The sequence below is a fragment of the Centroberyx affinis genome, unplaced genomic scaffold, assembly GCF_046629955.1.
Source record: "Centroberyx affinis isolate AG114_WGS23_722 - 3 ecotype Tasmania unplaced genomic scaffold, CSIRO-AGI_Caff_v1 ptg000975l_1, whole genome shotgun sequence".
Lineage (NCBI taxonomy): Eukaryota > Metazoa > Chordata > Actinopteri > Beryciformes > Berycidae > Centroberyx > Centroberyx affinis.
Window position 1 is genome coordinate 200,040 of NW_027279545.1, and position 22,960 is coordinate 222,999.

The 22,960-nt window shown below is 40.4% G+C and overlaps 1 protein-coding gene and 1 non-coding gene across 12 annotated transcripts; both read left to right on the plus strand.

Annotated features, from left to right (window-relative positions):
- The first annotated feature begins 224 nt into the window (after window positions 1-224).
- trnaw-cca (transfer RNA tryptophan (anticodon CCA)) lies at window positions 225-296 on the plus strand. The gene has a single exon. It is a non-coding gene; the product is annotated as a tRNA-Trp (tRNA).
- Window positions 297-521: 225 nt separating this feature from the next.
- On the plus strand, window positions 522-19,767 carry sytl2a (synaptotagmin-like 2a). Of its 11 annotated transcripts, none has more exons than XM_071522303.1 (19): window positions 522-540; window positions 3,511-3,936; window positions 4,818-4,972; window positions 6,344-6,467; window positions 8,660-8,729; window positions 8,856-8,964; window positions 10,483-11,106; window positions 11,905-12,150; window positions 15,085-15,189; window positions 15,411-15,467; window positions 15,608-15,699; window positions 16,020-16,124; window positions 16,772-16,941; window positions 17,163-17,265; window positions 17,360-17,521; window positions 17,614-17,710; window positions 17,799-17,904; window positions 18,027-18,232; window positions 18,625-19,765. In XM_071522303.1, exons 2-19 carry the CDS (start codon window positions 3,836-3,838, stop codon window positions 18,771-18,773), a joined length of 2,781 nt encoding a protein of 926 aa, XP_071378404.1. In that variant the 5' UTR covers window positions 522-540; window positions 3,511-3,835; the 3' UTR covers window positions 18,774-19,765. The 11 variants fall into 11 exon arrangements, with proteins under 11 accessions (XP_071378404.1, XP_071378409.1, XP_071378408.1 ...); XM_071522308.1 differs by having other exon boundaries at window positions 11,905-11,979; window positions 18,625-19,764; XM_071522307.1 differs by having other exon boundaries at window positions 10,483-10,995; window positions 18,625-19,764.
- Window positions 19,768-22,960: the final 3,193 nt, after the last annotated feature.

Consider the following 22,960-nt stretch of genomic DNA (forward strand, 5'->3'; position numbering starts at 1 on the left):
TTGTTGAGTACGTCTGTTGCCACAGAAACAACAGGTACCGCCCGTCTGGCCGAAGATGGTCTACTGACAAGAGATTCGACTCGAGTGAGAAGTGTATGGAACGCAACGGCGGTCACATTTCGCCTGTCGTTTACGCCATGTAAATAGACAGCGCGTCAGACTTTTAACGCGCTATGTATTTTGTTGATGTGACCTCTGTCGCGTTCCATAATAGTATGCCAGTTGACTTCGTGGCGCAACGGTAGCGCGTCTGACTCCAGATCAGAAGGTTGCGTGTTCAAATCACGTCGGGGTCAAATCTTTGAGAAAATAGTAGCCTACTTTGCTTAGATTGACATCAAAACTCGCAGTAGGCCAAATAAACTCATTATAATATCTTGTAGACCAAGCTGACGTCCCAGTCGGGGATCTTGCCCCGGGCCATCTAGGCTTCAGCTGTGCTCCACTGCCTCTGCTGATGTGTGACTGCAGCTCCACCCACCAGCAGTAGGGCTGCGTATCCATTTGTAGTTCTCACTGTGCAAGGATCAACAGAGTGAGGTGAGTCCACAGTTTTCTGGCTTCAGAGTTAAAATCACTATCAGTTCTGTTCGTGGTGAAGCTATGTTTTTTTTTTTATTATTAAGACAGATTTAGATTTACATTTGGGAGGCCATTGCAGTCATTCGATAGGCTGTTGAATGGCATTTAACATTTTATTGGAATTGGTAAGTTATGGCAAAAGGAAATAACATTGTTTTCTGCTTGTCTCTTGTGATACAAATGATACTTTCATATATCTTAATGATGACAGTGATGTTCATCAGAGTAGCCTAGTTGTTCAGCTGTTTTAACTCAAATGAGAAAGAACTATAGCAAATCCTATACTACATTTTAGAAGCATACTATACCTATATCACAGCAAAACTGTAAGTTCCTATATTACAGTGATTTTTCATTAGGGGAATTATAAAATCTAGACTTTGAATAGCCCTGTAACCACCTTTATAACCTGTTTTTTCATCTTGAATTATCCCAGTTTTAGTTAGGATTGGTTAATGATGTTATGAAATCTAAATCCATTGGTTAGGTTTTATTCAGTTCAACAGGCAGTCTTGTTGGGCTATACAGTGAACTCCATTAACAGGCTGTTTGGACAGAAGTGTGCTGTTTTGATGTTGTAGCTGTTATAACTTCTGGATCTGAGATAAAACAAAGGCTATGGTGTCAATGTGCAGATTTGAGGTTGTATTCAGCCATATTAAGTAAACATGTTAAGAAGTACAGCCTTCTTATACATTCCCCCCCTCCTCCCCCAGCTAAGGGTGAAGCATTTAGACAGATTAAGATTACACATAATACAATAAAGCATTGTTTTTCCTCTATAGTAAATAAATCGTACAGTGCAATGACTCTACAAAGACTCTACAATAGATAACTAACACCAGACAACTTCGTTTTTTTTTCAGCCCTTCCCTTAGCCAGGGAAGTTTTGCTGAGGACACATCCGTTTTTTTTTTCCAGCTATTCCTTGCGTTATGTAACATTCATATAATTACATACTTTCATACCTGGGACAACCACAATCTCCCAATCCTCTACCGCTGACTTCTGAGCTGCTGGGCATTAACTGCCTTGCTCAAAGAAACCTCAGCAGTGGTGGTTGAGGTTTTTCATTTTACTTTTCCTGGTTCAGGTTCAAACAAGAAACTTTGTGGTTGCAAGCCCACTTCTCTAACCTTTAGGCCACTGGGATGACAGTGGAGAGTTTTTCTCTCTATCAAATTTTCTACAGGAAAATAATAGGAAGAAGTTGCACATCCCAGTGTTGAAGCTCTGTAGGAGGATCAATGTTAGGAAAATGGACTGATGGTCTCATAGTGTACAACAATACCAATCAATCACAGTTAATTTGAGTGATAATATTGAAGTGAAAATTCTTCTGAAAGTAACTTATACTCACTAATTGGTCATTGAAAGTGTCATTGATTTTTGATTAGGTATTTTTATAAAACAGAGAATAACTTAAGTCCTTGTTAACACGTCAGTTCTCTCAAGGAAGTAGGACAGCAGTGAGGAAATCTACGTCATAGTGCAGCTGCCACAACGAGGAAATAAGTCTGGCCTCTTTTATCCTTTTAGGAAAACAGGACGCTCAACATTCTTCTATTTAAAGTGTGTTACTTTTCCCCGTTAACCTTGCACGACCTCACATTGCACCCTGAGCATCTGACAGTTCTGTTTTAGATGCAGCCATGTGCTACAGAGAGAGAGGGACTACAAACTTCCTAATTGGGACATGGTTTTGTTTTTGCAAAATACATATATCATGCTTTTTCTTCTTTTTTTTCTACTTCTCAAACACAACAAACAGACATGCAAATGCCACCATACTTGATACAGTTCACAATATTAAAGCACTCAGTCTCAGAACAGTTGACAGAGAAAGAGAGTGCTGAGCAAACCGAATAGCAGGTACTGAGGCTCTTTTTCAAGCTGAACATCAAAAAAATCACATTAGGTTTAACAACAATTTTCCCCAGTATTCTTTGATGTGGGTGAACGGGTACATTGTCATAACATGCAGGCATTCCTCAGGCGCTCAGAAAGATTTTTGTCTTCCCTTAAAGGCAAAGCACCAGTTGTAACCCCTGCTGCACGCTCATTACAGTCGCTGGTACCATGAACAAGAACTAAGATCCGTACCCACAAGGTTTCTACCTTCTCTGAGGTTTATGAGGCAGAACTGCTCATCGTAACTTTGCCATCCTCGTCACACAACCTGATAAAGACAATGGCCTGTACTGTGCTTGAGTGTGCGACTTTACATGGAAGCAGCAATGTTTTTTCTTAAAGTGTGAGGCCAAGAATGAAAGACAGAAGAGGAGGAGGAGGAAGACAGAGAAATAAAGGAGTGTTCCCAGTGTGAATAGTCAACACTGTGTCATCATTACATGTCAAGGCAAAGGAGCGGTCATGTATTATCAAGCCGTTTGGAAGCTGTTGCGGTGACTTGGAAATCTATCTGTAAACTGTAGACTGCTCTGAACGCTCATGGGATGGGCCTATTTAGATCAGATTAACTTTCTTTGTCTGTAAGCTACTGTAGATGTTTGCATTTCTATTGCTGCATGGAACATGTTTTTATTCTAGACTGCTTGCATGGACCTACAGTCTCACACATCATAACACAGTACAGCATAACCATGCGCCACCGTTGCATACCAACAAATCTGTTTGCCTAAACAAGATAAGTCAGTAGGTTCCCTGTTTAAATTTCTATGAAGATCACCAAGAGTTCTAGGAACTGAGAAAGCTGTCAGTGTTGCAAGTCATCTGATAATGGTATTTACGATTGAGCTAGTCAGTGACCAAGTTTGTTTTGCCCGGCGCTGAGGCTCTCCAAACTGCCACAAACATTGAGTTGAATTTCTTGAATTCCAGGAAAACTTAAAGAGCAAAAGACTTTGCTTCCCATGAATCTAAGACAAAGTACTTGACCCTCGCTATTTCTGTTGTTGTTTATTTCAGGTGCAAACTGAAAGTGTCCAGAGAGGGCCAAACATGGCTACAAAGAACAACCCCAACTGAACCGTAGAGGACATCCAAAACCAGTGAATGCAGAAGACAGAAAATAGGGACTGCCTCATCCACGATCTCAAGATGATCATTTGGTACCAGGAAAAAAGCAGCGATCACCAAGCTTGTGTAAACCACTGACTGTGGAGATCCAGATCAAGGCCTCCGGGAGAGTCAGGGGGAACTCCATGATCCAGTAATTGTGTCCAACCATCAGACACAAACTCAAAGCAGTGGAAACCGTTGGGTCAGGACGCAGCGAGCAGCGGCGGCCACCATGATCGACCTGAGCTTCCTGACGGAGGAGGAGCAGGAGACCATCCGGGCTGTCCTGAACAGAGATGCTGAGCTCAAGAAGGCTGAGGAGAAGCGAGTCAAGTGAGTTCCTCCTCTCCAGTAGTTCCATGTTAAAGACGTACGAGGTAACTTTGCACTTTGGCGGCCCCAAGTGGCAGCGAGAGACAACTAGTTGAATTTTTGAAGGACTTCATTACCCAGAATGTACCGTGACGTCAATAACAGACCTAAATTTCTTCTTCTTAGTGTCTGGTGGGGTGGAGGCGGTGAAGAGGTTCAGCTGTCATTTAGTCCAGTTTTTTAGGAGGCACTGTATACCATACATATTTTCTATGATTCTGTTCTGCACACTCTGTTAGCTCAAGAGCACAGAAGATCAACTATGCTTGTTGACTGTATCTTGACTATGAACACATGAAACCAGCTGGTATGACACCAACAGAACACCAGAGAGTGAAGTGCTGTTTGGAGTAGCTATCCATGCTGGATGCAAAAGAGCAAACAAGGTAGAGGCAATTGCTAATCCATCTCCACTCCACAATCCCAGTTATGTAAGACAGCAAGCTACCCACATTACTGGTATAGTGGAGAGACAGCTTTTTTTGCCAGCTGAGCGTTGCTCCAGGCTGAGGTATCCAAAGCATAAATTAAGTTTGTTTCCCCCTCCTGCTGGTAGTTTAAACTAGCAAAAGGCATCAATGAATGGACAAAGACGTTCTTTGTACGGCTGCTAACTTGCTGAGGGAGGATAATGTTTATGAGAAATTGCTTGACAAAGTACCTGACATATGGAAGTAATGCTTTGAAGTTCGTACTGAAAATCACAGTACAGCAGAGGCTCCTATTCAGTGACAGTGTTTGTGTAATGAACAGGTAGAATCCTACTCATGAGAATTGAGTTGGACAAAAGTGTTACTGCTCAACTACGAACATATCACGAACTTTCCCTGTTTTCCACCCAGGAGCCTGCAGATGTCGGTGAGCGACAAGGGCCAGCTGAAGTACCTGACCGGAGAATGGTTTTACGAGACCAAGTCGCTTCGCCATCAGGACCGCATCCACGGCTCCGACATCATCAGGGCCTCCATGAGGCACACGCAGAAACCGCTGACCATACGTGAGTTCGCTCGGTCCTCGGGGACGTTCGGTTTCATGAACTCCACCCAGGATTTTGGGGAAGGCTGCAAGGGTTGATATTGGTTTCGTGTGTGGATGCCAAAGTCAACAATTTGTACCACATCCAGGTGTCAAGCAGCATCAGACAGAAAGAACCAAGCTTCATGTGGTAGCCAGCTTAACAATCTGTAACTATCTAAAGTCCCTGAACACGAATCTCACCCATTTGAAATGATGAATGTAAAGTAAAGAAAAGTTTTGGACACTATCTCATGACAATAATGCCCATACTGAAGCTCAATGTTTGGTAAGATATTAGACTAATTTGGTGTTCTTCCACAATGCTTTTTTGACTAGGTGAAATTTAATAAAAGTAGTGAAACGTAGAAGTAGAAAAAAGTAGAAAACTTCTGCAAAAGCTATAAAGCCTTAAATTTAATCTGGAAAAACTTCTCACAATGACTCAATATCAATGACCTCGCATACAAAACCCATGACTTTTGGATGGCAAGCACTTCCCCTAAAAATGGTTCAAAAAGACACACTTAACTTTCACTTACTTACTGTAGAGCGTGTACTGAGTGGGAAAACACTGAGGGTTTCTTTTCTCATTTTAGATTCTGTCATCCAATGTGTGTCTTAGGTCGTCATCTCAATTTTTTGTTTTGTTTTGAGGTGAGACGTTTTCATCAGCCACTAGGGATTTTGTCTTATCTCACCTGCACAGATTTCACTGTATTTTATGACAGTATGCTTTTCTCCATCAATCTGCCTCAGTGTTTTATCATGATGCAAAAAAATACTTAAACTTAACTTGATCTTATCACCACTAATTTCCACTCAGTTTCTTTTTTATTTAGGATCCACTATACGTTGAAAAAATACTCTGAATTTTCTCTAATATACAGTAGTTTGTACACAGCCATTCCTCTCTATGGAGGCCCTCAATAATAATTTTATTTGGTATGATACATGATACGTAAAGATAAAGCTGAGAATTAGCTCAAACATTCATCTGCTAAGTACATCTCATTTCCTCACTTTGGATTTATGACCCCACTCCACAAGCAGAAATACCCTGTTCAATTATTTTCTAATGCCTCTCCCTTAAAAGGCCCTTAAGTGAGTTGCCGGCTCTGGTGCACAACAATGAAGCAGAAAATTAGATCATGCATTCACTTGATAAGCTTAAGGTATTTATACCCTTCTAAAAGTTTAATGTGCAGATGACTGTACATCTTCAGCGGTCAAGATACAGAAATCTAAACACATCATGGTTGTGTTTCCACCACTGTGGAAATAGTGTGTAACACAATGAAGGGTTTACTCTCTTTAAAGGTATCTGTGTGTTTGTGGCTGCTGTGTGTTGCAGTGGAGCTCTCCCAGATGCTGCCTGAGAGGCCCAGTTTTGTCAGCAGTGAAAACCAGGAAGTGTTCATCCCACCTGAACTCTCTGGACTCATTCAGGAGCCTGTTCGGCGGCTCAGCAATGAAAGGTGAGCAGAATGTTCATGTCTGCAAGCAAAGATCATCTATGTTTAACAATCACCAATATTTTCATATAAATAAATGTCTGAATTAGCTCTGAATGCTCCAGATAAACCTTAAGTGTTTTTAATGGAAGATAGCTGCAACAGGAGGCCATATCTTTTCCGTTAACACCAATACATTGAGAGCAGACTCTTGTTCCTGGAAATAGAGGCAGAGTGAGAGCTCACTGCTTCGTCCCCCTCTCTGCAGCAAGTTCCAACCTGCTGTTGATGACTCAGCATCTTCACTCACTGCAATTAACAGTGTTTTGCATCTCTAAACAATTATAATCATAACCCAGAGGTAAAACTGTGCCACTGTGCCACAGTCCAAATAGTTTGGCCTGGGCTCAATCATAGTGGTTGGTATAGGCCTAAAAATCTCATTGAGCTCACTGACTGGTTAAAAAATGCTGCCTGTATTGCTATAACTACATGTAATAGCAAAAAGAACAACTGCATAAGTTAGCCAACTTTAGAACCCCTTATGAAAACAAACTATCATAATCTGATAATGAATTTTAGAAGTATACTATACAAATATCACAGCAAAACTTCTAAATGTCACACAATTATTATACATTGAAGAATTATACCACAGAAAATTCAACACCACTGGACATAAAAAAATACTATAATGTTCGATAAGGTCAATATTAACTCACTACTGAGTACCAAAGACACACTATAAGTCCCTATAGGAATATTAGGGTGATTTGCTTGTTGGAACATTCCCAAAATGAATAAATGCTACATAAAACTCTCTCAAATTCCATACAGCTAGATGTGGATATCCTACATATTTGCTTATTATCAGAGAAAATTATACAAAACACTGTAGCCCTGCTGTCTCTCCAGTGGCGACTGTTCACAGAATCCTCCAAGAGGTTTAGATCTGACTGGGACCTGACTGCAGCACATATAGGCAGACATCCTGGCTAGTCTAGACCAGGTCTTTGACTATTTAATGTCACTCAGTTGGCTTATCTATTTAAAATACACTTAAGATTCTTTACCTATCATCAGTTCAACATGACGCAAGAGTACTTGCCTGATTAAAAGGAACATCCATCCCATTTCCTCCAGAGTGAAATTTCCCTCTTTTAAACTCAATTATTGGCTTGCAAGTGACTGGTTTACACAAAGACGTTTGTATGCATCTAGAAAATGGCACAGCTTTTTGATGTAATATGATTTCCTTGGGTTTAACACAGGCTAGGGATGTTTGTTTTCTTTCATCACTCACCATTGTGCTAAACTGAGGACTGCAGTACAATGAAGGGAGAGTATAGAGTGAATTTTGACTTTTCACTTAGCTTTTATGTACTTTTAACTGTATTTTGCACATGCACATTGTTTTATGTTGTGGGCAATTTTATGTTTGTCATGACGATCGTCTCCTTTAGTGGGGATGGGACACTCTTCTCTGTTGCAGCCCCACTTTGTGGTTTACGCTGATAAAATGGCTGGGTTTTTACATAAAAATCTTGACTTTAAATAAACATTAAAGACCTGATATAGTGCAAGAACAAAGCTCTGCAAGAATTTACAGACAGAAACAGGACAAATAAACAAAAACATAGGATCTCTGTCGTCTGGTATGAGCGCCGTCACATGCTGCGTGAGTAGAGTTTAACATAAGAGCAGATTATAGGGGTGTGATTGCTAGTGAGGGGAGCAAATAGATACTTAGTAATTGGCCCCTCGGTTCTCAGTAATCTGCTTGGAAGGTCAGGTCTCACATGCTCCTGTTTTCCGCTGAGGAGTTCAAATTTATACATACAGTACACATTGTGGTCTGCCTTTAGTGTATAAACCAAGGTTGCCTTACTTGAGTATAACAGTAACTATTCATGCCTGTGACTGTTTGTACTGAAACTTGCTTGCACAGCCACTTAACAGTGAAAAGTACACAAGAGAACAGCCATTGTGTAGGTAATGAGATTATAATTTCCCTGACCCTTGACCGAAACATGTCCGTTGTATAGCAGCTAGTTTAATGCACTTAACTTGAACATGCAGATTTGTCCGGATCAAATAATAATCATAACCTATTTTGAAATACCCTAACCCTAACCCAAATACCCTTTCAAGTGACACTTCATGTGGGCAGAAGTTGTCAGACTCAATTTTCATGTATTCTTTGTTCATTCTAATAGGGATCAAAACTGGAATCCTGTTGAAACGCCACAAGAGGCACCTAAACCAGTTCTGCAGTCGCCCACAAAGGTAGGGATAGAGCAAAAATCAGCAGTGCGTACGAAAATAAACATGTTTAAACACATAATCAAGGGTGAGTTCATGCATCAGTATGTTGCAGATACTACATGTATCTATTTTCTTCTTTTACTGAAGCGAAGACAGAATCCTTTCAACAGTGAACCCCTCGCACCTCACTCTTTTGAAGAAGAGGACAGCCAGTTATTGGACGGACCAGTGGAACAAACGCAGACACCTGGCGGGGGTGAGTGAGTTTATCAGCAGTATAAAACGCATACATTTATGTCATCTTGAGTGGCTTACTTTCTTTGCCCTGATCTATTGTAACAAATCATGTGTTATGTTTTTAATTGAGCGGACTGCTTGACGGACAAATGGTCAGAGCAGTTTCTTTGCAAACCAATGTAAGTCTGGTTATACCGATCCAACTGACATCCAGGTGTGTGGGCCGTCTGCGCTTCAGCTGTTTCTAGTTTGCCTGTAAACAGCATGCTGGCGTGAGCCGTTGTTGCATGGCGGTTCGAAAGCATGTACCTCGCCATTTCTAGCAAATGCAATATCTGACCTTCTCATAAAGTCTTATTTTTGTAGCGGTTTGTGAAATGGTATTTTTACAACGGTGCATTTTGGAAGAACTGATGAAATGCACTAATAATCAGTTCCTTAGTAATTAACAGTATTAACAGTGTTAAAATACCAGCCATTAGATTATGTGCATAGAATATTGTAATACCCCAGTTAAACAAAGCACTTAGTTTTTCTGCCAATATTTCAGTGTTTTCTTACAATCACTCTGAAATGAGCCAATGAGCTGGGACCAGTGAGGAGATTTTCCCAGGGGTTGTCAAAGTGAGGGGATATCCAAACGCATGAGGCTGCCAGACTAGCCAGGGGATTACACAGAAATACATTCCAAAGCCTTAATCTGTACTGCATGACTTGTGGCTGCTGAAAATATTTCACAGGCGCAATGAAAACAATGTTGTTGAAGGAGGAATGAAACGATAAGAAGGGAACAACAGAAGCAAATAGTAACAGACACAATAAGCCACAATCAGTTACCTAATCATATCCATCTAGAATTAAATTGTGTGTTTATTCACATTAATCTATGTGCATGCTGTAAGCAAGAGCCATAATTCACCTCACATAAGGCTCAGTGCCTACCTTCCCATCTCTGTTGCAATATGTAACTGAAATTACAATCAGCCTTATTAATGTGCCAGGCACAGAATTCCTCCAAACTTGTAACAATGAGGAGTATGTGTAAAGCACTTTTCAAGACACTCAAAGATACTTTACATCAACTCAAGCATAGAACAAATGCACTACAAATGAATAAAAAAATAATCTCAATAAAAGTCAAGTGAAAAGTAAAGTCACACATTAAACATTAAAAGCAATCTTAAAAAGCTTGGAGAGCATTTAAAAGTGGGAACAGGCCTGAGGTCCCTCAGTAGGACATTTCAGTGGCTGGGGGCTGCTGCACTGAAGGCCCAGGTGAACTCTGGCCTCAGCAGGCCTGAGACTGACAGTGGGAGATTTAAGTCCTGAGGAATGAGGGCATATATGATGAAGTAGAGCCCTAGAGGATCTAGAAGGTGATTCTGTGTTTGATAGGTAACCAGTGAAGTTGCTGAAAGACAGGAGTGATGAAATTGTCTGTACTTTTTATACATACATGAAAACACACAACTGATGCATTGTTGATTAAAATAGTCCTAGGTGTTTCTCAGTTTTGCATTATTTTTGTTTCTTTCAGAACCTTTATCATCATCTGACAGCTGCATTTCTTACGCTACTAACCTAACACAAGACCACCCTAAAGATAGCCCAGTCACCCAGAATGCACCTGTTCCCATGCCAGTGGCCAAAAAGAGAACAAGCATTAACAAATCTCAGGACTCTCTTATCGAGGTAGATGAGTCGGCAGGTAGACAGACTAACTCTGCTGCGCCAAGGGGCATCCTCAAGCACATGTCCAGCTCTAGCTCCGCAGACTCCCTCTACTCCTGCCTGAGCCTGCAGAGTCCAGTAAGTCTGGACTCTCCCTCTGAAAGCATTGCAGCCAGAGAGGCCAGAGACAGAGAAGCCCTGGGCTGGATAGACAGGAAGCAGGTGAGGTTCTGCTCTGCGATTGGCCGGAGCGGTGTGGAGTGGCAGGATGGGAAGGAGCTGGGAGAGCACAGTGTGCTGGACGTGGACTCGATCGCTCCCTATGAGGAGGAAAACTACACTGACCTTGTGAATGCAGGCTATACCGCTGCTGGCAAACGTAAGCCTTTACTCAAGCAGAGAGAAGTGGATTTAGATGAAGGTGATCTCAGTTGCGAAAGGGGGGAAAACCTCCAAAACCATGATGCTGGCCAACACCAGGTCCCTGGTGGTAAGAGTTTAATTTAAAACCAATCAGTCTGGTAAACAGTCAATCAACCAATCAAACAAACTAACAAGCAAGCAATCAATTACTTCAATATCTGGACCAATTACATGACAAAACAAAAACAAATGATTTAATTTTGCACTAACTTAAAACTTAATTAGATTTTAAAAAGCATATAGCTACATTCCTTGAAATAATAATTTTTCACAATTAACCCGCTTGTGCATGTTCTTGCATGGAGAATGTAAATGATGTGCATTTACTGCTGACAGAGACTGGTGAATAAGACAGCAAGGAAGGACCAGTTTTTATCTTGTATTAATACGACATACTGCACCTTGCTTTGGCATTATGGGTAATCTCTAACACATTTTTGATTCATTCATTCATAGGCTCTGACAAAGGTGAAACTGTAGTTTCATTTTTGTCAAAACCTGTCTGTGATTTTTCTATTAATATCTTATGTTACGTGTATGATATTTTCATCCATATATCACTGTGAAATTAAGTGTGATATTACATTCTAATCCCAAAAATAAATGACTGGGGCTCTTACAAAGTGCAGCCTAACAATCTGTTTGCCAATACCATTGGGCATTGAAAGCAGCAGGGAAAGGAATTAATTAAATATGTTGTCAGACACTCAGCCTATTGAATATAACTCCAATGTTAACTGTCACAGTTCATTTGACAGTGATATACTCAGAAAAAATCCTACATAAGTAACCTTGATTATATACTATGCAGTAGATATGATATAGCCTAAATGAGTGATCAAAGAGGTGTTTACTTTCTTTGCAGATCTCTGTGAGCACTGTCATACGGAGCTCCTTAACCCCCAAGTGTCCAACCTTGTTTCGGCTGAGCAGGAGTCAGGTAAGCCTGTTCCCCTGGAGACAGGGCCTGAAGAGGACTGTCACTCTCAGGCTAAGGCCACAGATTGGCTGACTGGACACACCATTCACCAGCCACAACCAAAGCTGCCCGAGCAATCCAGTGACAAACTTGGCATTTTTGTTGAGGCCACTTCAGACACCAAGCCATCAGGTAATGGCAGCTCAAAAAATTCATCTCACGCTGTTTCGCCAAAGCCTCGAAAAAGGCTGCTTGGAATATTTAGTAGAGGTGAAGCCAAAGAGAAAACTGCTGAATTACAGAATCCATACAAGGATGAGGCGAAGCTGTCTAAGCAGAAGGAACTGGATGACACCCTGAACCTCCATAGCTCCCAATCTGCTGCAAATATTACCGGGGACAATCAAATATGTATCAAACAAGACACTAGTGTCAAACAAGAAGCTAAACCCTCTGGAACAGCAGAGGTCAGAACACTACAACTTACGGCACTACAGCACACTCCATTTAAAGAAACCATGACCTTGTTAGATTCAAACTTAGACACTCAACAGGAGCCAACAGAGAGCAGAGACAGAGTTGCAAAGTTTCCAGAGAGATTATCCAACCTGAAAGCATTCTGGGAGAAAGAAAACAGTGGTCCCAAAATAATCTTCACCAGAGAACAGGCAAGGCATGAAGACATCCCCAAGACAGAAATAGAAGCCTCACATGGTCAGATTGACTTTGTTGTGGAAAGTATAAACAGTCACTTCCCACCTCAAACAGAGTTGACAGAGCACCGTAGAATTGAGGATAATGCTGTCCAGTCCCATGAGGAGATTTCCTCACCACAGACCGAAAGTAGCCTCTTATTAGATTTACCCAAAGAAGATGGCACATATAGAGCTAATCCAATCCTCATCTGTGAAGAGACAGATGACTCTTTAACAGGTTCAATAACAGATTCTCAGATTCCCGAGCCACAGGAAAACATCACCACTCCCGTATCTATCTCTCTGCCTTGCAACATCCCAGTGCAACAGGAGGATATCCCAGTTCCCCTTCCCAGGCAGTCCAGTCCGCAAAAGATTAGGCCCGCCAAGATCAGTGACCTTAAGTATTTCTGGGAGAAAGAGTGCCCAGGACCTAGGATAATTGCTGGAAGAGCTAAGGAGGCCTCAAGCAGTCCAATACATTCAAGTTCAAGTTCAGGCAAAACTATGCAGCACGATAACCAAGTAGCCACCTCTCACTCTGACCTGAGAGCATCCTTAAGTAGCAGAGAGAAGTCTGATGAAGAGGCGCAAAACTCTTCATGCAGAACCAAGTCTAATACTGTCTCAAACACAAAACATGTCACTGACAAGGGCTTTGTCAGTCAGAGTTCAGACAAAGCACAGTTGAGGAGTTCTGCCATTACTGGGGATGTAGAGTCAACATGTCAACAATTCAAGACTGAAATAATGTCGGTTTTGCCTGAAGAAAGGCCTCTCAGCCCTAGTAGATCCCAAAGTCCAAGATCGAAAGACTCAACAGATGATGAAGTCAGGAGAAGCCCGTCCAAAACCTGCCACCCCAAGGCCCTACCTAGAGAATCCTCCAGTCCCAAGGTATCCAGAATTGAAGGTTCCCCCTTGAAAACCTTTCCGATAGACATTGCCCCTCCATCTAAGGCCCATGAAGAACAATCAGGGAGGCCGATACCAGCAGCAAGACAGAGAAAAAGTCCCATACATGAAGCAAAGCAGTCAGCGCTGATGGACATTAAACCTAGCGCAGATATCATGTCCCGTACTCTACTTTTAGACTCTGTACAGTCACTCACCTCTTCTGCAAATGCGCAACAAGGTAGCCCAAGCTCTCCCAGTGGGCTACAATCCAGAAAAGCTTCAGAATCTGCTAATATTGGACCTGCACTTACCCAAAAAGATTCTGGTGAACAAAAACTACAAGGGTCATCAAAGAAGATGGGAACATTTACACGTCTTGCTAGATCTTTCATTCCTCAGGATTATCAGCACTACCTTGGGGCACCTGAGAAGGCTCATCTCCCTCCTTTTGACCAAGGAAAAGCTGTTGAAGAGTCTAATGTGAACCTTTTAGCTCCTGCTCCAGTGCTTGATGCAGTTCAAAGACCACAAAGTCCCCTCAGAGGCTTTGAGGGAAAACAGGGCAACAGTGCCACTGAGGCGAATCATTCTAGGATCAGTTCTTGGATTGTGCAAAATACTGACAGCAACTCCGGCCAAGACAGAACAACCTGGGCCTGGCCTCAATCTCGGGCAAGTTCAGGCAGTGAGCTTTTGAATTCTCTCTTCACTTGCGTTTCTTCTAGATATGATTTAGAAATAGAAAACACAGTGATAGTTTTGATTGTTGAGGCAAATCATGTCAACCGTATCAATGGGATCAGTATAGGCTTTGATTCTCTGCAGGGTTTCAAGGTTAACACATTAACATTACAGTAAGTATAATATCATTGAGAATTGGTATACGTGTTTGCCATCTCTTTGACAAATTCCTCCATTTCAAGATCCATTTCAAATTCTGACAATCCATTTATTCTGTTGTGCTCCTGATTGCCTCTTTATTTCCTGTTTGAGTGTATCTTTACAAAGTGAACTATAGTAAACTGTAAAGTAGAACTTGTCAGCTGTCTTTTAGCCAGTGTAAATAAGTTATAAATCACCCTTGCAGTTTTCTATTTAATATTCTATCCTAAAGTAATCATAGATCATTTTGATTTGCTAAAATTAAAATTTCGCTTTTTTTCTATTGGCCAAGACCAGCTTTTTTGGTTGAAGAGCCGTTGGTGTAGTAGTTATGTAGTTTGTAAAAGGCAAATACAAATCACAGTATAAAGATTCAAACTACTCTGATCAAGAATCAGGAATCATCAAGAATATAGCTATTAATTCACCACAATACAATTATCAGGGAAACTGGTGTGGGGTCATGTTTCTAGTCTTTAGTATGATATTACCATGTTTTCTACATCCTAAATACTGATTTACTAAGCATTCAACACTTGGAATGTTTGATCAAATTGGCAAGCATAGTTTCTAAATGCTTAGTGAATCAGACATTGTGCTACCTCTGTGTCGGATGTATTTTCCAGAGCTGATTTTGTTTCGTTTGTGGCAGGTAATGATGATGATTCTAGCCCCATCAGGTCAGCATTGAAGCGAACATCTTCAAGGCCGATGTCCTCGTCCAAAAGTCTGGAAAACATTACCTCGTACACAGCAAGTAAGAGAGCCCTCTCTGCTTCAACTACCGCACACTGGTTCATGCAAGCAGCTGATATTTATAGAACCTCATTGTACAACTAGTAGTTATAGTCAGCTGCAAAAATGATTTCTTTCTTTGTAATAAGATGTCTGAAGTTATTTTTATACTACTTTTATACTACTTTATATGGGAGTGGCATATAAAGAATACATTTTCATTGTCCTAATTTCTATTCCTAGGAGAAGAAAGGAGCAAAAGTATCCCAGGAGGACAATTGAATCTAAGTGTAGATGATGGTAAATATATGGTCCTACCATTTTGTATACACTTGTCAAGACATAAACGGACTGGGCTGTGAAATATCAGGATACATTTGTAGTTTATAACTACTCAATATATGCCATTGTAAGAGATATGTGTCTTATCTTTATTGCAGTTTCTGCATTGCCACCATCAGCCTCGTCTCTCTCTGACTCGGAGCAGATGAAAAAGATGAGTGTTTCAGTGCCTGTTTTTCAGCAGGAAGAGGTAAATCACTGTTAATTGACTGCTGTACATTTTACTCACAGCAAAAGTTTGACTTAAAGTAACCCTAATGTTCAGCATCTGCATTGAGTTGCTGAACTGATTCATTAATCAACTCATATGCAGTGTACCAGGTAATTTTTTATTTTGTTCCAAGAAAAAACATATATGAGCCTTTATTACTCACAAAATACCTAGCTGATTGGTCTGTTCTTTTGACTGATCTAGCTTTTCTCCTATAGCTGATTTTGATTTTTCCAATATGTGTAAATGTACTTTTACCTGTGAATCACTGCTTCCTTACTTTCCTCTCTAATTTTTAGATGGACAGTGACAGCGCTTCTGAGAATAACATGGGCTGGAGGAGAAACACTGGCAGCTCCACGTCTAACATAAGCATCTCCTCTGGCATGGCCTCCATGTCCTCCGTATGTCCACACACAACTCACCTGGATGCAATATGTTTCAGATAAATATACAATGCATTACAGCTCATGAGACACATCTGTATAAGGCTGAATTCACACTGCATGATATATGTTAGCAGATGTCTAGGGCCTAGACAATGTAGTCAGTCAGTCACATAACTTTTTGTATTCCAGTCAAGCTCTTGCACACATCTATAGATAGCTAACTAGCAAAATGTAGTTTGCCATTGATTATATCACTCTCTCATCCAAAAAGAAGCATTCTCCAAACACACAAACACACATTTTATCGATACCCACTAGTTTTAACTCTCCTCTCATTTTTATGATGTTTTTGCTTTTTAACTAGTGTTTTTGGTATGGATAGTGTTTTTGATATAAATGTATTGGAAGCTACATAGTGAATTTCAAAGCCTTCAAAGTATGGGTATGCAAAGTAGGCTGATTAGATCCTTAGGCACTATGAATGAAACTTTCTATTTTGCATTCACTCCAAATACATTATACACAGTCCTAAAATTGTCAATAACTGCTATAGGATTTTCTTATGCTGTAGAAAGATGGTAATGCTTTTTTTGTACAATTGTACAATAAAAAACGATTTAATCATTTTAAATTCTCTCTTCCGTTTTATAATGAATGCGCAGGTCAGCGGTAGCGTCACCAGCATTTACCATGCAGACTTTGGTGACATTGACGTCCAGGGCACCATCCAGTTTGCTGTGAACTACGTCCAGAAGCTCGGAGAGTTTCACATCTTCGTGGTCCACTGCAGGAATCTGGCCGTGGCCGAACCCAAGAAGAACCGCTCTGACCCGTAGGTGCTCAGTGCTTATGGTCGAAAGGGTTTAGGTAGAACAAAGCTGGACTCACCAACATTAGATCTTTTGCCTCTTTCATCTCTTTGGTATCCTTTGGTATAAAGCATCATATACTGATGTCACCTTATAGGATTTCTGGGTATTGAAGTTCACATTTTTCAACAGTTACCTCTCACTATATAATTATAATTAAATATAATTTTGTTTTCTTTTTTAGGTATGTGAAATGTTACCTTCTTCCTGACAGAACAAAGTTGGGAAAGAGAAAAACCAGTGTTAAAAAGAAGACTCTAAATCCCACCTACAATGAAATCCTCAGGGTAAGAATTCCATATGCAGTTTTTAGCAAACTTACTTATTATATCTGTTCCATATTTTTCAAACATTTTTGAAGTCCACTTCTCCTTTTTATAGTTTAAAATCATAATGGAGGTGCTGAAAACACAAAAACTGAACATCTCGGTGTGGCACCACGACACTTTTGGACGCAACAGCTTCCTTGGCGAGGTGGACTTGGATTTGTCAGAGTGGAACTTCAGCAACACACAGATACATGACTATGCCTTAAAAGCCAGGGTAAAGTGTCAATATTTCTACACATAGCCTGTGTATATTGGATAAGAAGTATGATGAGACAATGATTCCTTAATTCTCCCTGGTTCCTTTAGGTCCCAGCACTGATCTCAACAGCATCTCCTTCACACTCAATAGACAAAAGAGGACAGATGCGAGTAGCTCTTCGGTTCCTACCGCAGATATCCCACAGTGAGCGGATAACTCCTCTGTTTTTGCAACTTCTATCCTTTCTGTTTTAGTATTATTACCACTTACTATGATCTTACTCCATCCACAGGTAAGAGGACGTCCAAGATGGAGACTGGTGAGGTACAGATCTGGGTGAAAGACTGCAAGAACCTTCCACCAGTCAGAGGAGTCATTATTGACCCGTTTGTGAAATGGTAGGACATCCTGCATACTGCTTAAATGAAACCTTAAGTCTGATTTGACTCAAAGATCAAAACGGATACTACATTGTCCAATTCAGATATAATTTAGCTACATGACTTTCATTCTGCTGCAGCACCGTACTCCCTGACACGAGCCGGAAAAGCCGCCAGAAGACCCGGGTGGTGAAGAGGACGGCCAACCCGATGTTCAATCACACCATGGTGTACGACGGTTTCCGGCCGGAGGACCTCAGGGAGGCCTGCGTTGAGATCACAGTGTGGGACCACGACCGACTGAACAACCACTACATCGGGGGCCTCAGACTAGGTCTAGGCACAGGTGAGATACCACTGCTATTTGGGCATTATTCGCTTCAAGATGTCTCCACCTGTTCCCTGAATATTTTTTTGTCCCTGTGCTTGACCTCAGTTACACCTGGTATTAAAATGTGATCTGCATCTGTTTGCAACGTTTCTACCCACGGTAATGACAACTCTACCAATGGACAGATACTGTCTCACTGCATTTACACCTTGCTGAGATCCAATCTCTTTTGGAAGTGATCTGGCAGATCTGATCACATAAGATCATCAGATATCTAGATACAGATTCCATTTTATTACCAGGTGTCAATGGCCTCTTGGTTTCTCTTACATACTTTGTTAATCTGAAATCACTTAACGTCAATAATTCTGTAATAATAATATAATTTCTATGCCTTTTCGTTGCAGGTAAAAGTTATGGGGCAGAAGTGGCTTGGATGGATTCAACGACAGATGAAGCAAACTTATGGGAGAGGATGATGCAGTCTCAAGGCGAATGGGTGGAGGACGTTTTACCTCTGAGAATGTTGGTGATGGCAAAGAGCGTGTCAAAATGAGATGACATAAAATGTATCGATAAATGTATGGAAACTGTATGGAAACATAAAAAAATCCAAAATGTGGATGGATGTACAAATTATACACTTCAATTTGCAGATTGTTGAGTGGATGCATCAGCTTTAATGAGCAATGTGTATGTATCTCTATATTATAGCTGTTACAATGTAACTTATAGAAATAACTCACACACACTAGTTGGATTTTTATAGGGCCAACCACATATTAAATTTGTCACATCTCGTAAAAAGTTTACTATTTATTAAAAATATCAAAAAGGATACAATGTAGGACATGAGATAAAATCTAAGTTATGAAAAATACTCAAATTGCTTCAATCCAGAATTAAGATATTTTTTGATTTATGAGCACTGATGCTTTGTATATAGTCCTAATGTTCAATAATGTAATTACTGCAGCAAACTATTTTCTCTTCAATAAATAAGATATTAATGTGACTCGTGATTTCAAGACAAATAATGAGATGGAAAGAGTACTTCATTGAGGGTGTTGAGTCAGTGCTGGTTTTGTCAGAACCATAATAGGCCAAGAAATGAAAAAAAATCAGCTGTTCTTGGAGAAGACCTGATAGCAATTGTCTTTTTTTTTTTTTAAATATTGGTGTCTGATTGGTCTGTGAGCTCTGAGGTGGCCACTTTGGATGTCATTGAATATAGTTATTGTTGACTTTGTATGCAATCTGAAGATGAAGGCATGAATGGTGTATAACTACCCACTTCTGCTACCATAGCTATGCCATCATAAGATATATAGCTCTGTCTTGGTGATGAGATAGATTTCCACACTTTAGACCCCAACTCCTATCCTTTCTTTTCAGCCAGAGCCACTGGCTGCTCTTTTCAGATGCTTCAGATGCTTCCTTTGTGTCCCGCCATAATCCCTGATCCTCAATCCCAAACTCCAGGAGTAAACTAACAGTGGATGTGGTGACAAATCCACAGCATCCAAATACTTCAAAGGGTAGTATTGTTATTAAAGCCTAGTGTGCTTTCTGACTTATCAATTCAGAAACGAAGAAAAACAGCAATTTGCAAGGAAATAAAAAGATACTAATGCCTTTATGAAAAGGCAAAATGGAGAATTTCACAGCTACTGATTTTGTGTGACTGCTCTGCAAACTAAATAAAAACAGATGTGTGTCCTCAAACATGCCTATAGCAGCGGGCAGATGTCACCCCATTTCTATGGAATACAGCAGATTATTCACCTTTAAATTAATCAAGCAGTCAGAAGTGCTGTTACAAAGCAGGTTCATATACTCAGTTAAAAACATTAGAGGGTTCATCTGGTATCCCCACTTATTTCTAATATGGTGTATAAATACTGATATACCCCTGTATAAAATGTACTGTCTTCTTTGACCACTACAGTGCGCTCTCAGGCCATGAAATGACAACCTATAAAATTCTTATCAATTTCAATCATTCAGGATTAAGGCCAGACACCCTGCCATGATTTTGAAAGAAAATATTGTTCAAAACACTTAATTATATAAGCCAAATATGTCTGGGAACTAAGTCTGAGTAAACTATACAAATTTTGACTATTAGGCAATCTAGCTTCAGAGAAACAACTGAGGGATCACGTTTGCAAATGAAATTTACACCTGCACGTTTCCAAGTTGCTAGTACTTTTTATTACACCACAAAGAAAACCTAACAATCATGGATTTTGAACGTGGTTTTTAGCATAGAAATATGCAAAAAGTTGAGTGTGGGAGAGCCTACTTTTACCGATAAGCATGAAACTGATTTTCCGAATGGAGTTTGGCCTGACTTTCTCTTCAGCACGGGAGCAGCACGTAATATTAGGCTATTAGCGAAGCTGACCATCTTTATATTTCTGTTGAAACATATATTTACTATGAACTTTGATAGTGGCTGTATATGTACTAAAAGACAGTGTGTGTATAGCCTACAGCAATTCAAGCTTCACCTTGACACTCACACGGTAATATTTCTGCTACAAACAAGCAATGTTGTTGTGTTGTGCTCAGGGGGCAGCCATGTAAAAACACGTGTGTCTGATGCTGCCTTCAAGTACTCCTTGTATGCTACTACTTTTCGACGCATTCAAGTGCTTTTGGCTGGAAATATTATCAAAATAGACCCTGTAACAAAAGTAGTTTTATTTAAAATGCGTGATAATATTGCGTGACAACAACAGCAACAATAACATTAATAATAATACTAACAACAACAACAACAGAAATAGCATAATAATAATAATAATAATAATAATAATAACAATAATAATAATAATTATTATTATTATTACTATAATTATAACAATAATTATAATAACAATAATTATAATAATAATAATAATAATGTACCAACCAACTTGGCAACTAGGGCATCACAGAAAACCTTAACTTTCGCAATCATATTGTTTGGTCGTTCATTTGCGCTCAAACCAGAGATTTCATATTTCTGACAGCACTTAAAGGTAGCAATATTTCACCTCTCACCTTCTCACAGGTTTAACACTTTATTATTGGTTGATACGCCCTGATGCGACAAGAAATACCGCTATGCGATTGGTTCTCGTATCCTGTCAATCAAGACGAGAACCAGCTAACCAGCGACCAGCCTCTGCGTTGCTAAGGTAAGTTAAAACAGCTGCATCAAGCTAACCAGAGTTTGCCATGAAAACACTGAAAGTCAGGCGATTTTGCCTTCAAAATAAAATTATGAAGTTGACCACTTTTGAAAAAAAGAAGAATTAACTACTGGGGCGATAAAATCAACAAAAGCGTTTCGAAGTACTCAGTGGAATCATTAGATTACAAATTGTGTAAATCTATAGCTGAAAAATAGATATTAAACAGATTATCTTACGTGAAAACATATGGTCGTGAATAAGGGATTTATTTTGAAAGTTAAAAGCGGAAGTTGCATTGTTTATTTTGGCTAGCTTGATTCTGGCAGTTAAAACTGCTGGTGATGCTGTCACTTCATATGGCTAACGCTACTGTACTGTAGTTAAGGAGTAAAAATGTGGCAGTGCGAGGATTCAAGCGGACAGTGCTGTTTTTTATCAGGGGAAATGTCCGACAAATCCACACCAATTCACGGAATATGTAAATAGATGGAGACATTTGAGAGCCATGCGTTTTCACCCACAGTTGGCAGGCAGGTATTTTCCTACAGCCAGGCGTCGCACTGGGAAAGCATCCTTTCATTTGGCACTGCTGTATGGTGATTTAGCATGATAGCTAGCTAACTAATGGGCATCATGCGTGTTCATTTTTGTGCGTAGAAGTAACGTTAACTGGCAACGGTAGAGTTTTTTTTTATTTCTTAAATTGTCATAACCCGCCTCATGGGGGGTAAAAACGCAGCCCTGCATAAGTCAAAACCACCAGACATAAACTCTGAAATGACTGGCTGTTGTTAGCTGACATTACCTGAACCGTTGTCTAAAGCAAACACTGGGACAATTCTTTCTTCGTTGAGTGTAACGTTAATTTAATTTTTCTTGTAGGCAGAATTTGGCCCCTTTGAAGTGTGGTGCGCCATATATCTTCTATTTTTGCATGTACCCAGGTAACTGAAACTTCAGGTAGGCGGTTTCAGGCACCTAAGCAGGATAATTCACCTGGAAATGTCCTAGAGATAGAGGAACGAAGCCTCAGGACCGTCACAACTACCTGGTTTTGTGTTACTGTGGATGGGGCAGAGACTCATAACCCAGACCAGCCCTTGGACCTATCAACACACCTTATTCACATGGAGCACCCAACCAGCTGCCGCCCACTTCTGAGTGGACTATGAGGACTTTACGGCTTAGTTGTGCACCCATAGGTCTCCAGCTGTGTGTTATAACGCCCCTTTATGTCTGTAAATTGCTTTTTGGACCAGCAATGAATCAGACACGACGAGGCATTTCCATGGTCTACCGACTCTTCAGCCACAGGATGCATTGTTGAAGTGGAACCAGACAGAAGCAATGCACAGCTCCATGGGCAATACATGGTGTCCGTAGTTTAAATCAGGGGTTCCTGAACTTTTTCACATCAAGGACCCTCCAAATAGATAGGCATTAGACCACAGAGCCCACATCTGATGAGATTTTGTCCCAAGGAACCCCCGTCTGAGAAGATTATTCTTGTTAGATATGACTTGGTGCTTCTAACTGTCTATACTGTCAGTGGGGACAGTGA

Coding starts and splice junctions, on each gene's coding strand:
- sytl2a (XM_071522301.1), top strand. CDS start 12,477: ATGACCTTGTTAGATTCAAACTTAGACACTCAACAGGAGCCAACAGAG. Junction 14,236..15,084: donor ATCTCGGGCAAGTTCAGGCA/GTGAGCTTTTGA, acceptor CGTTTGTGGCAG/GTAATGATGATGATTCTAGC. Junction 15,700..16,019: donor CTGTTTTTCAGCAGGAAGAG/GTAAATCACTGT, acceptor TCTAATTTTTAG/ATGGACAGTGACAGCGCTTC.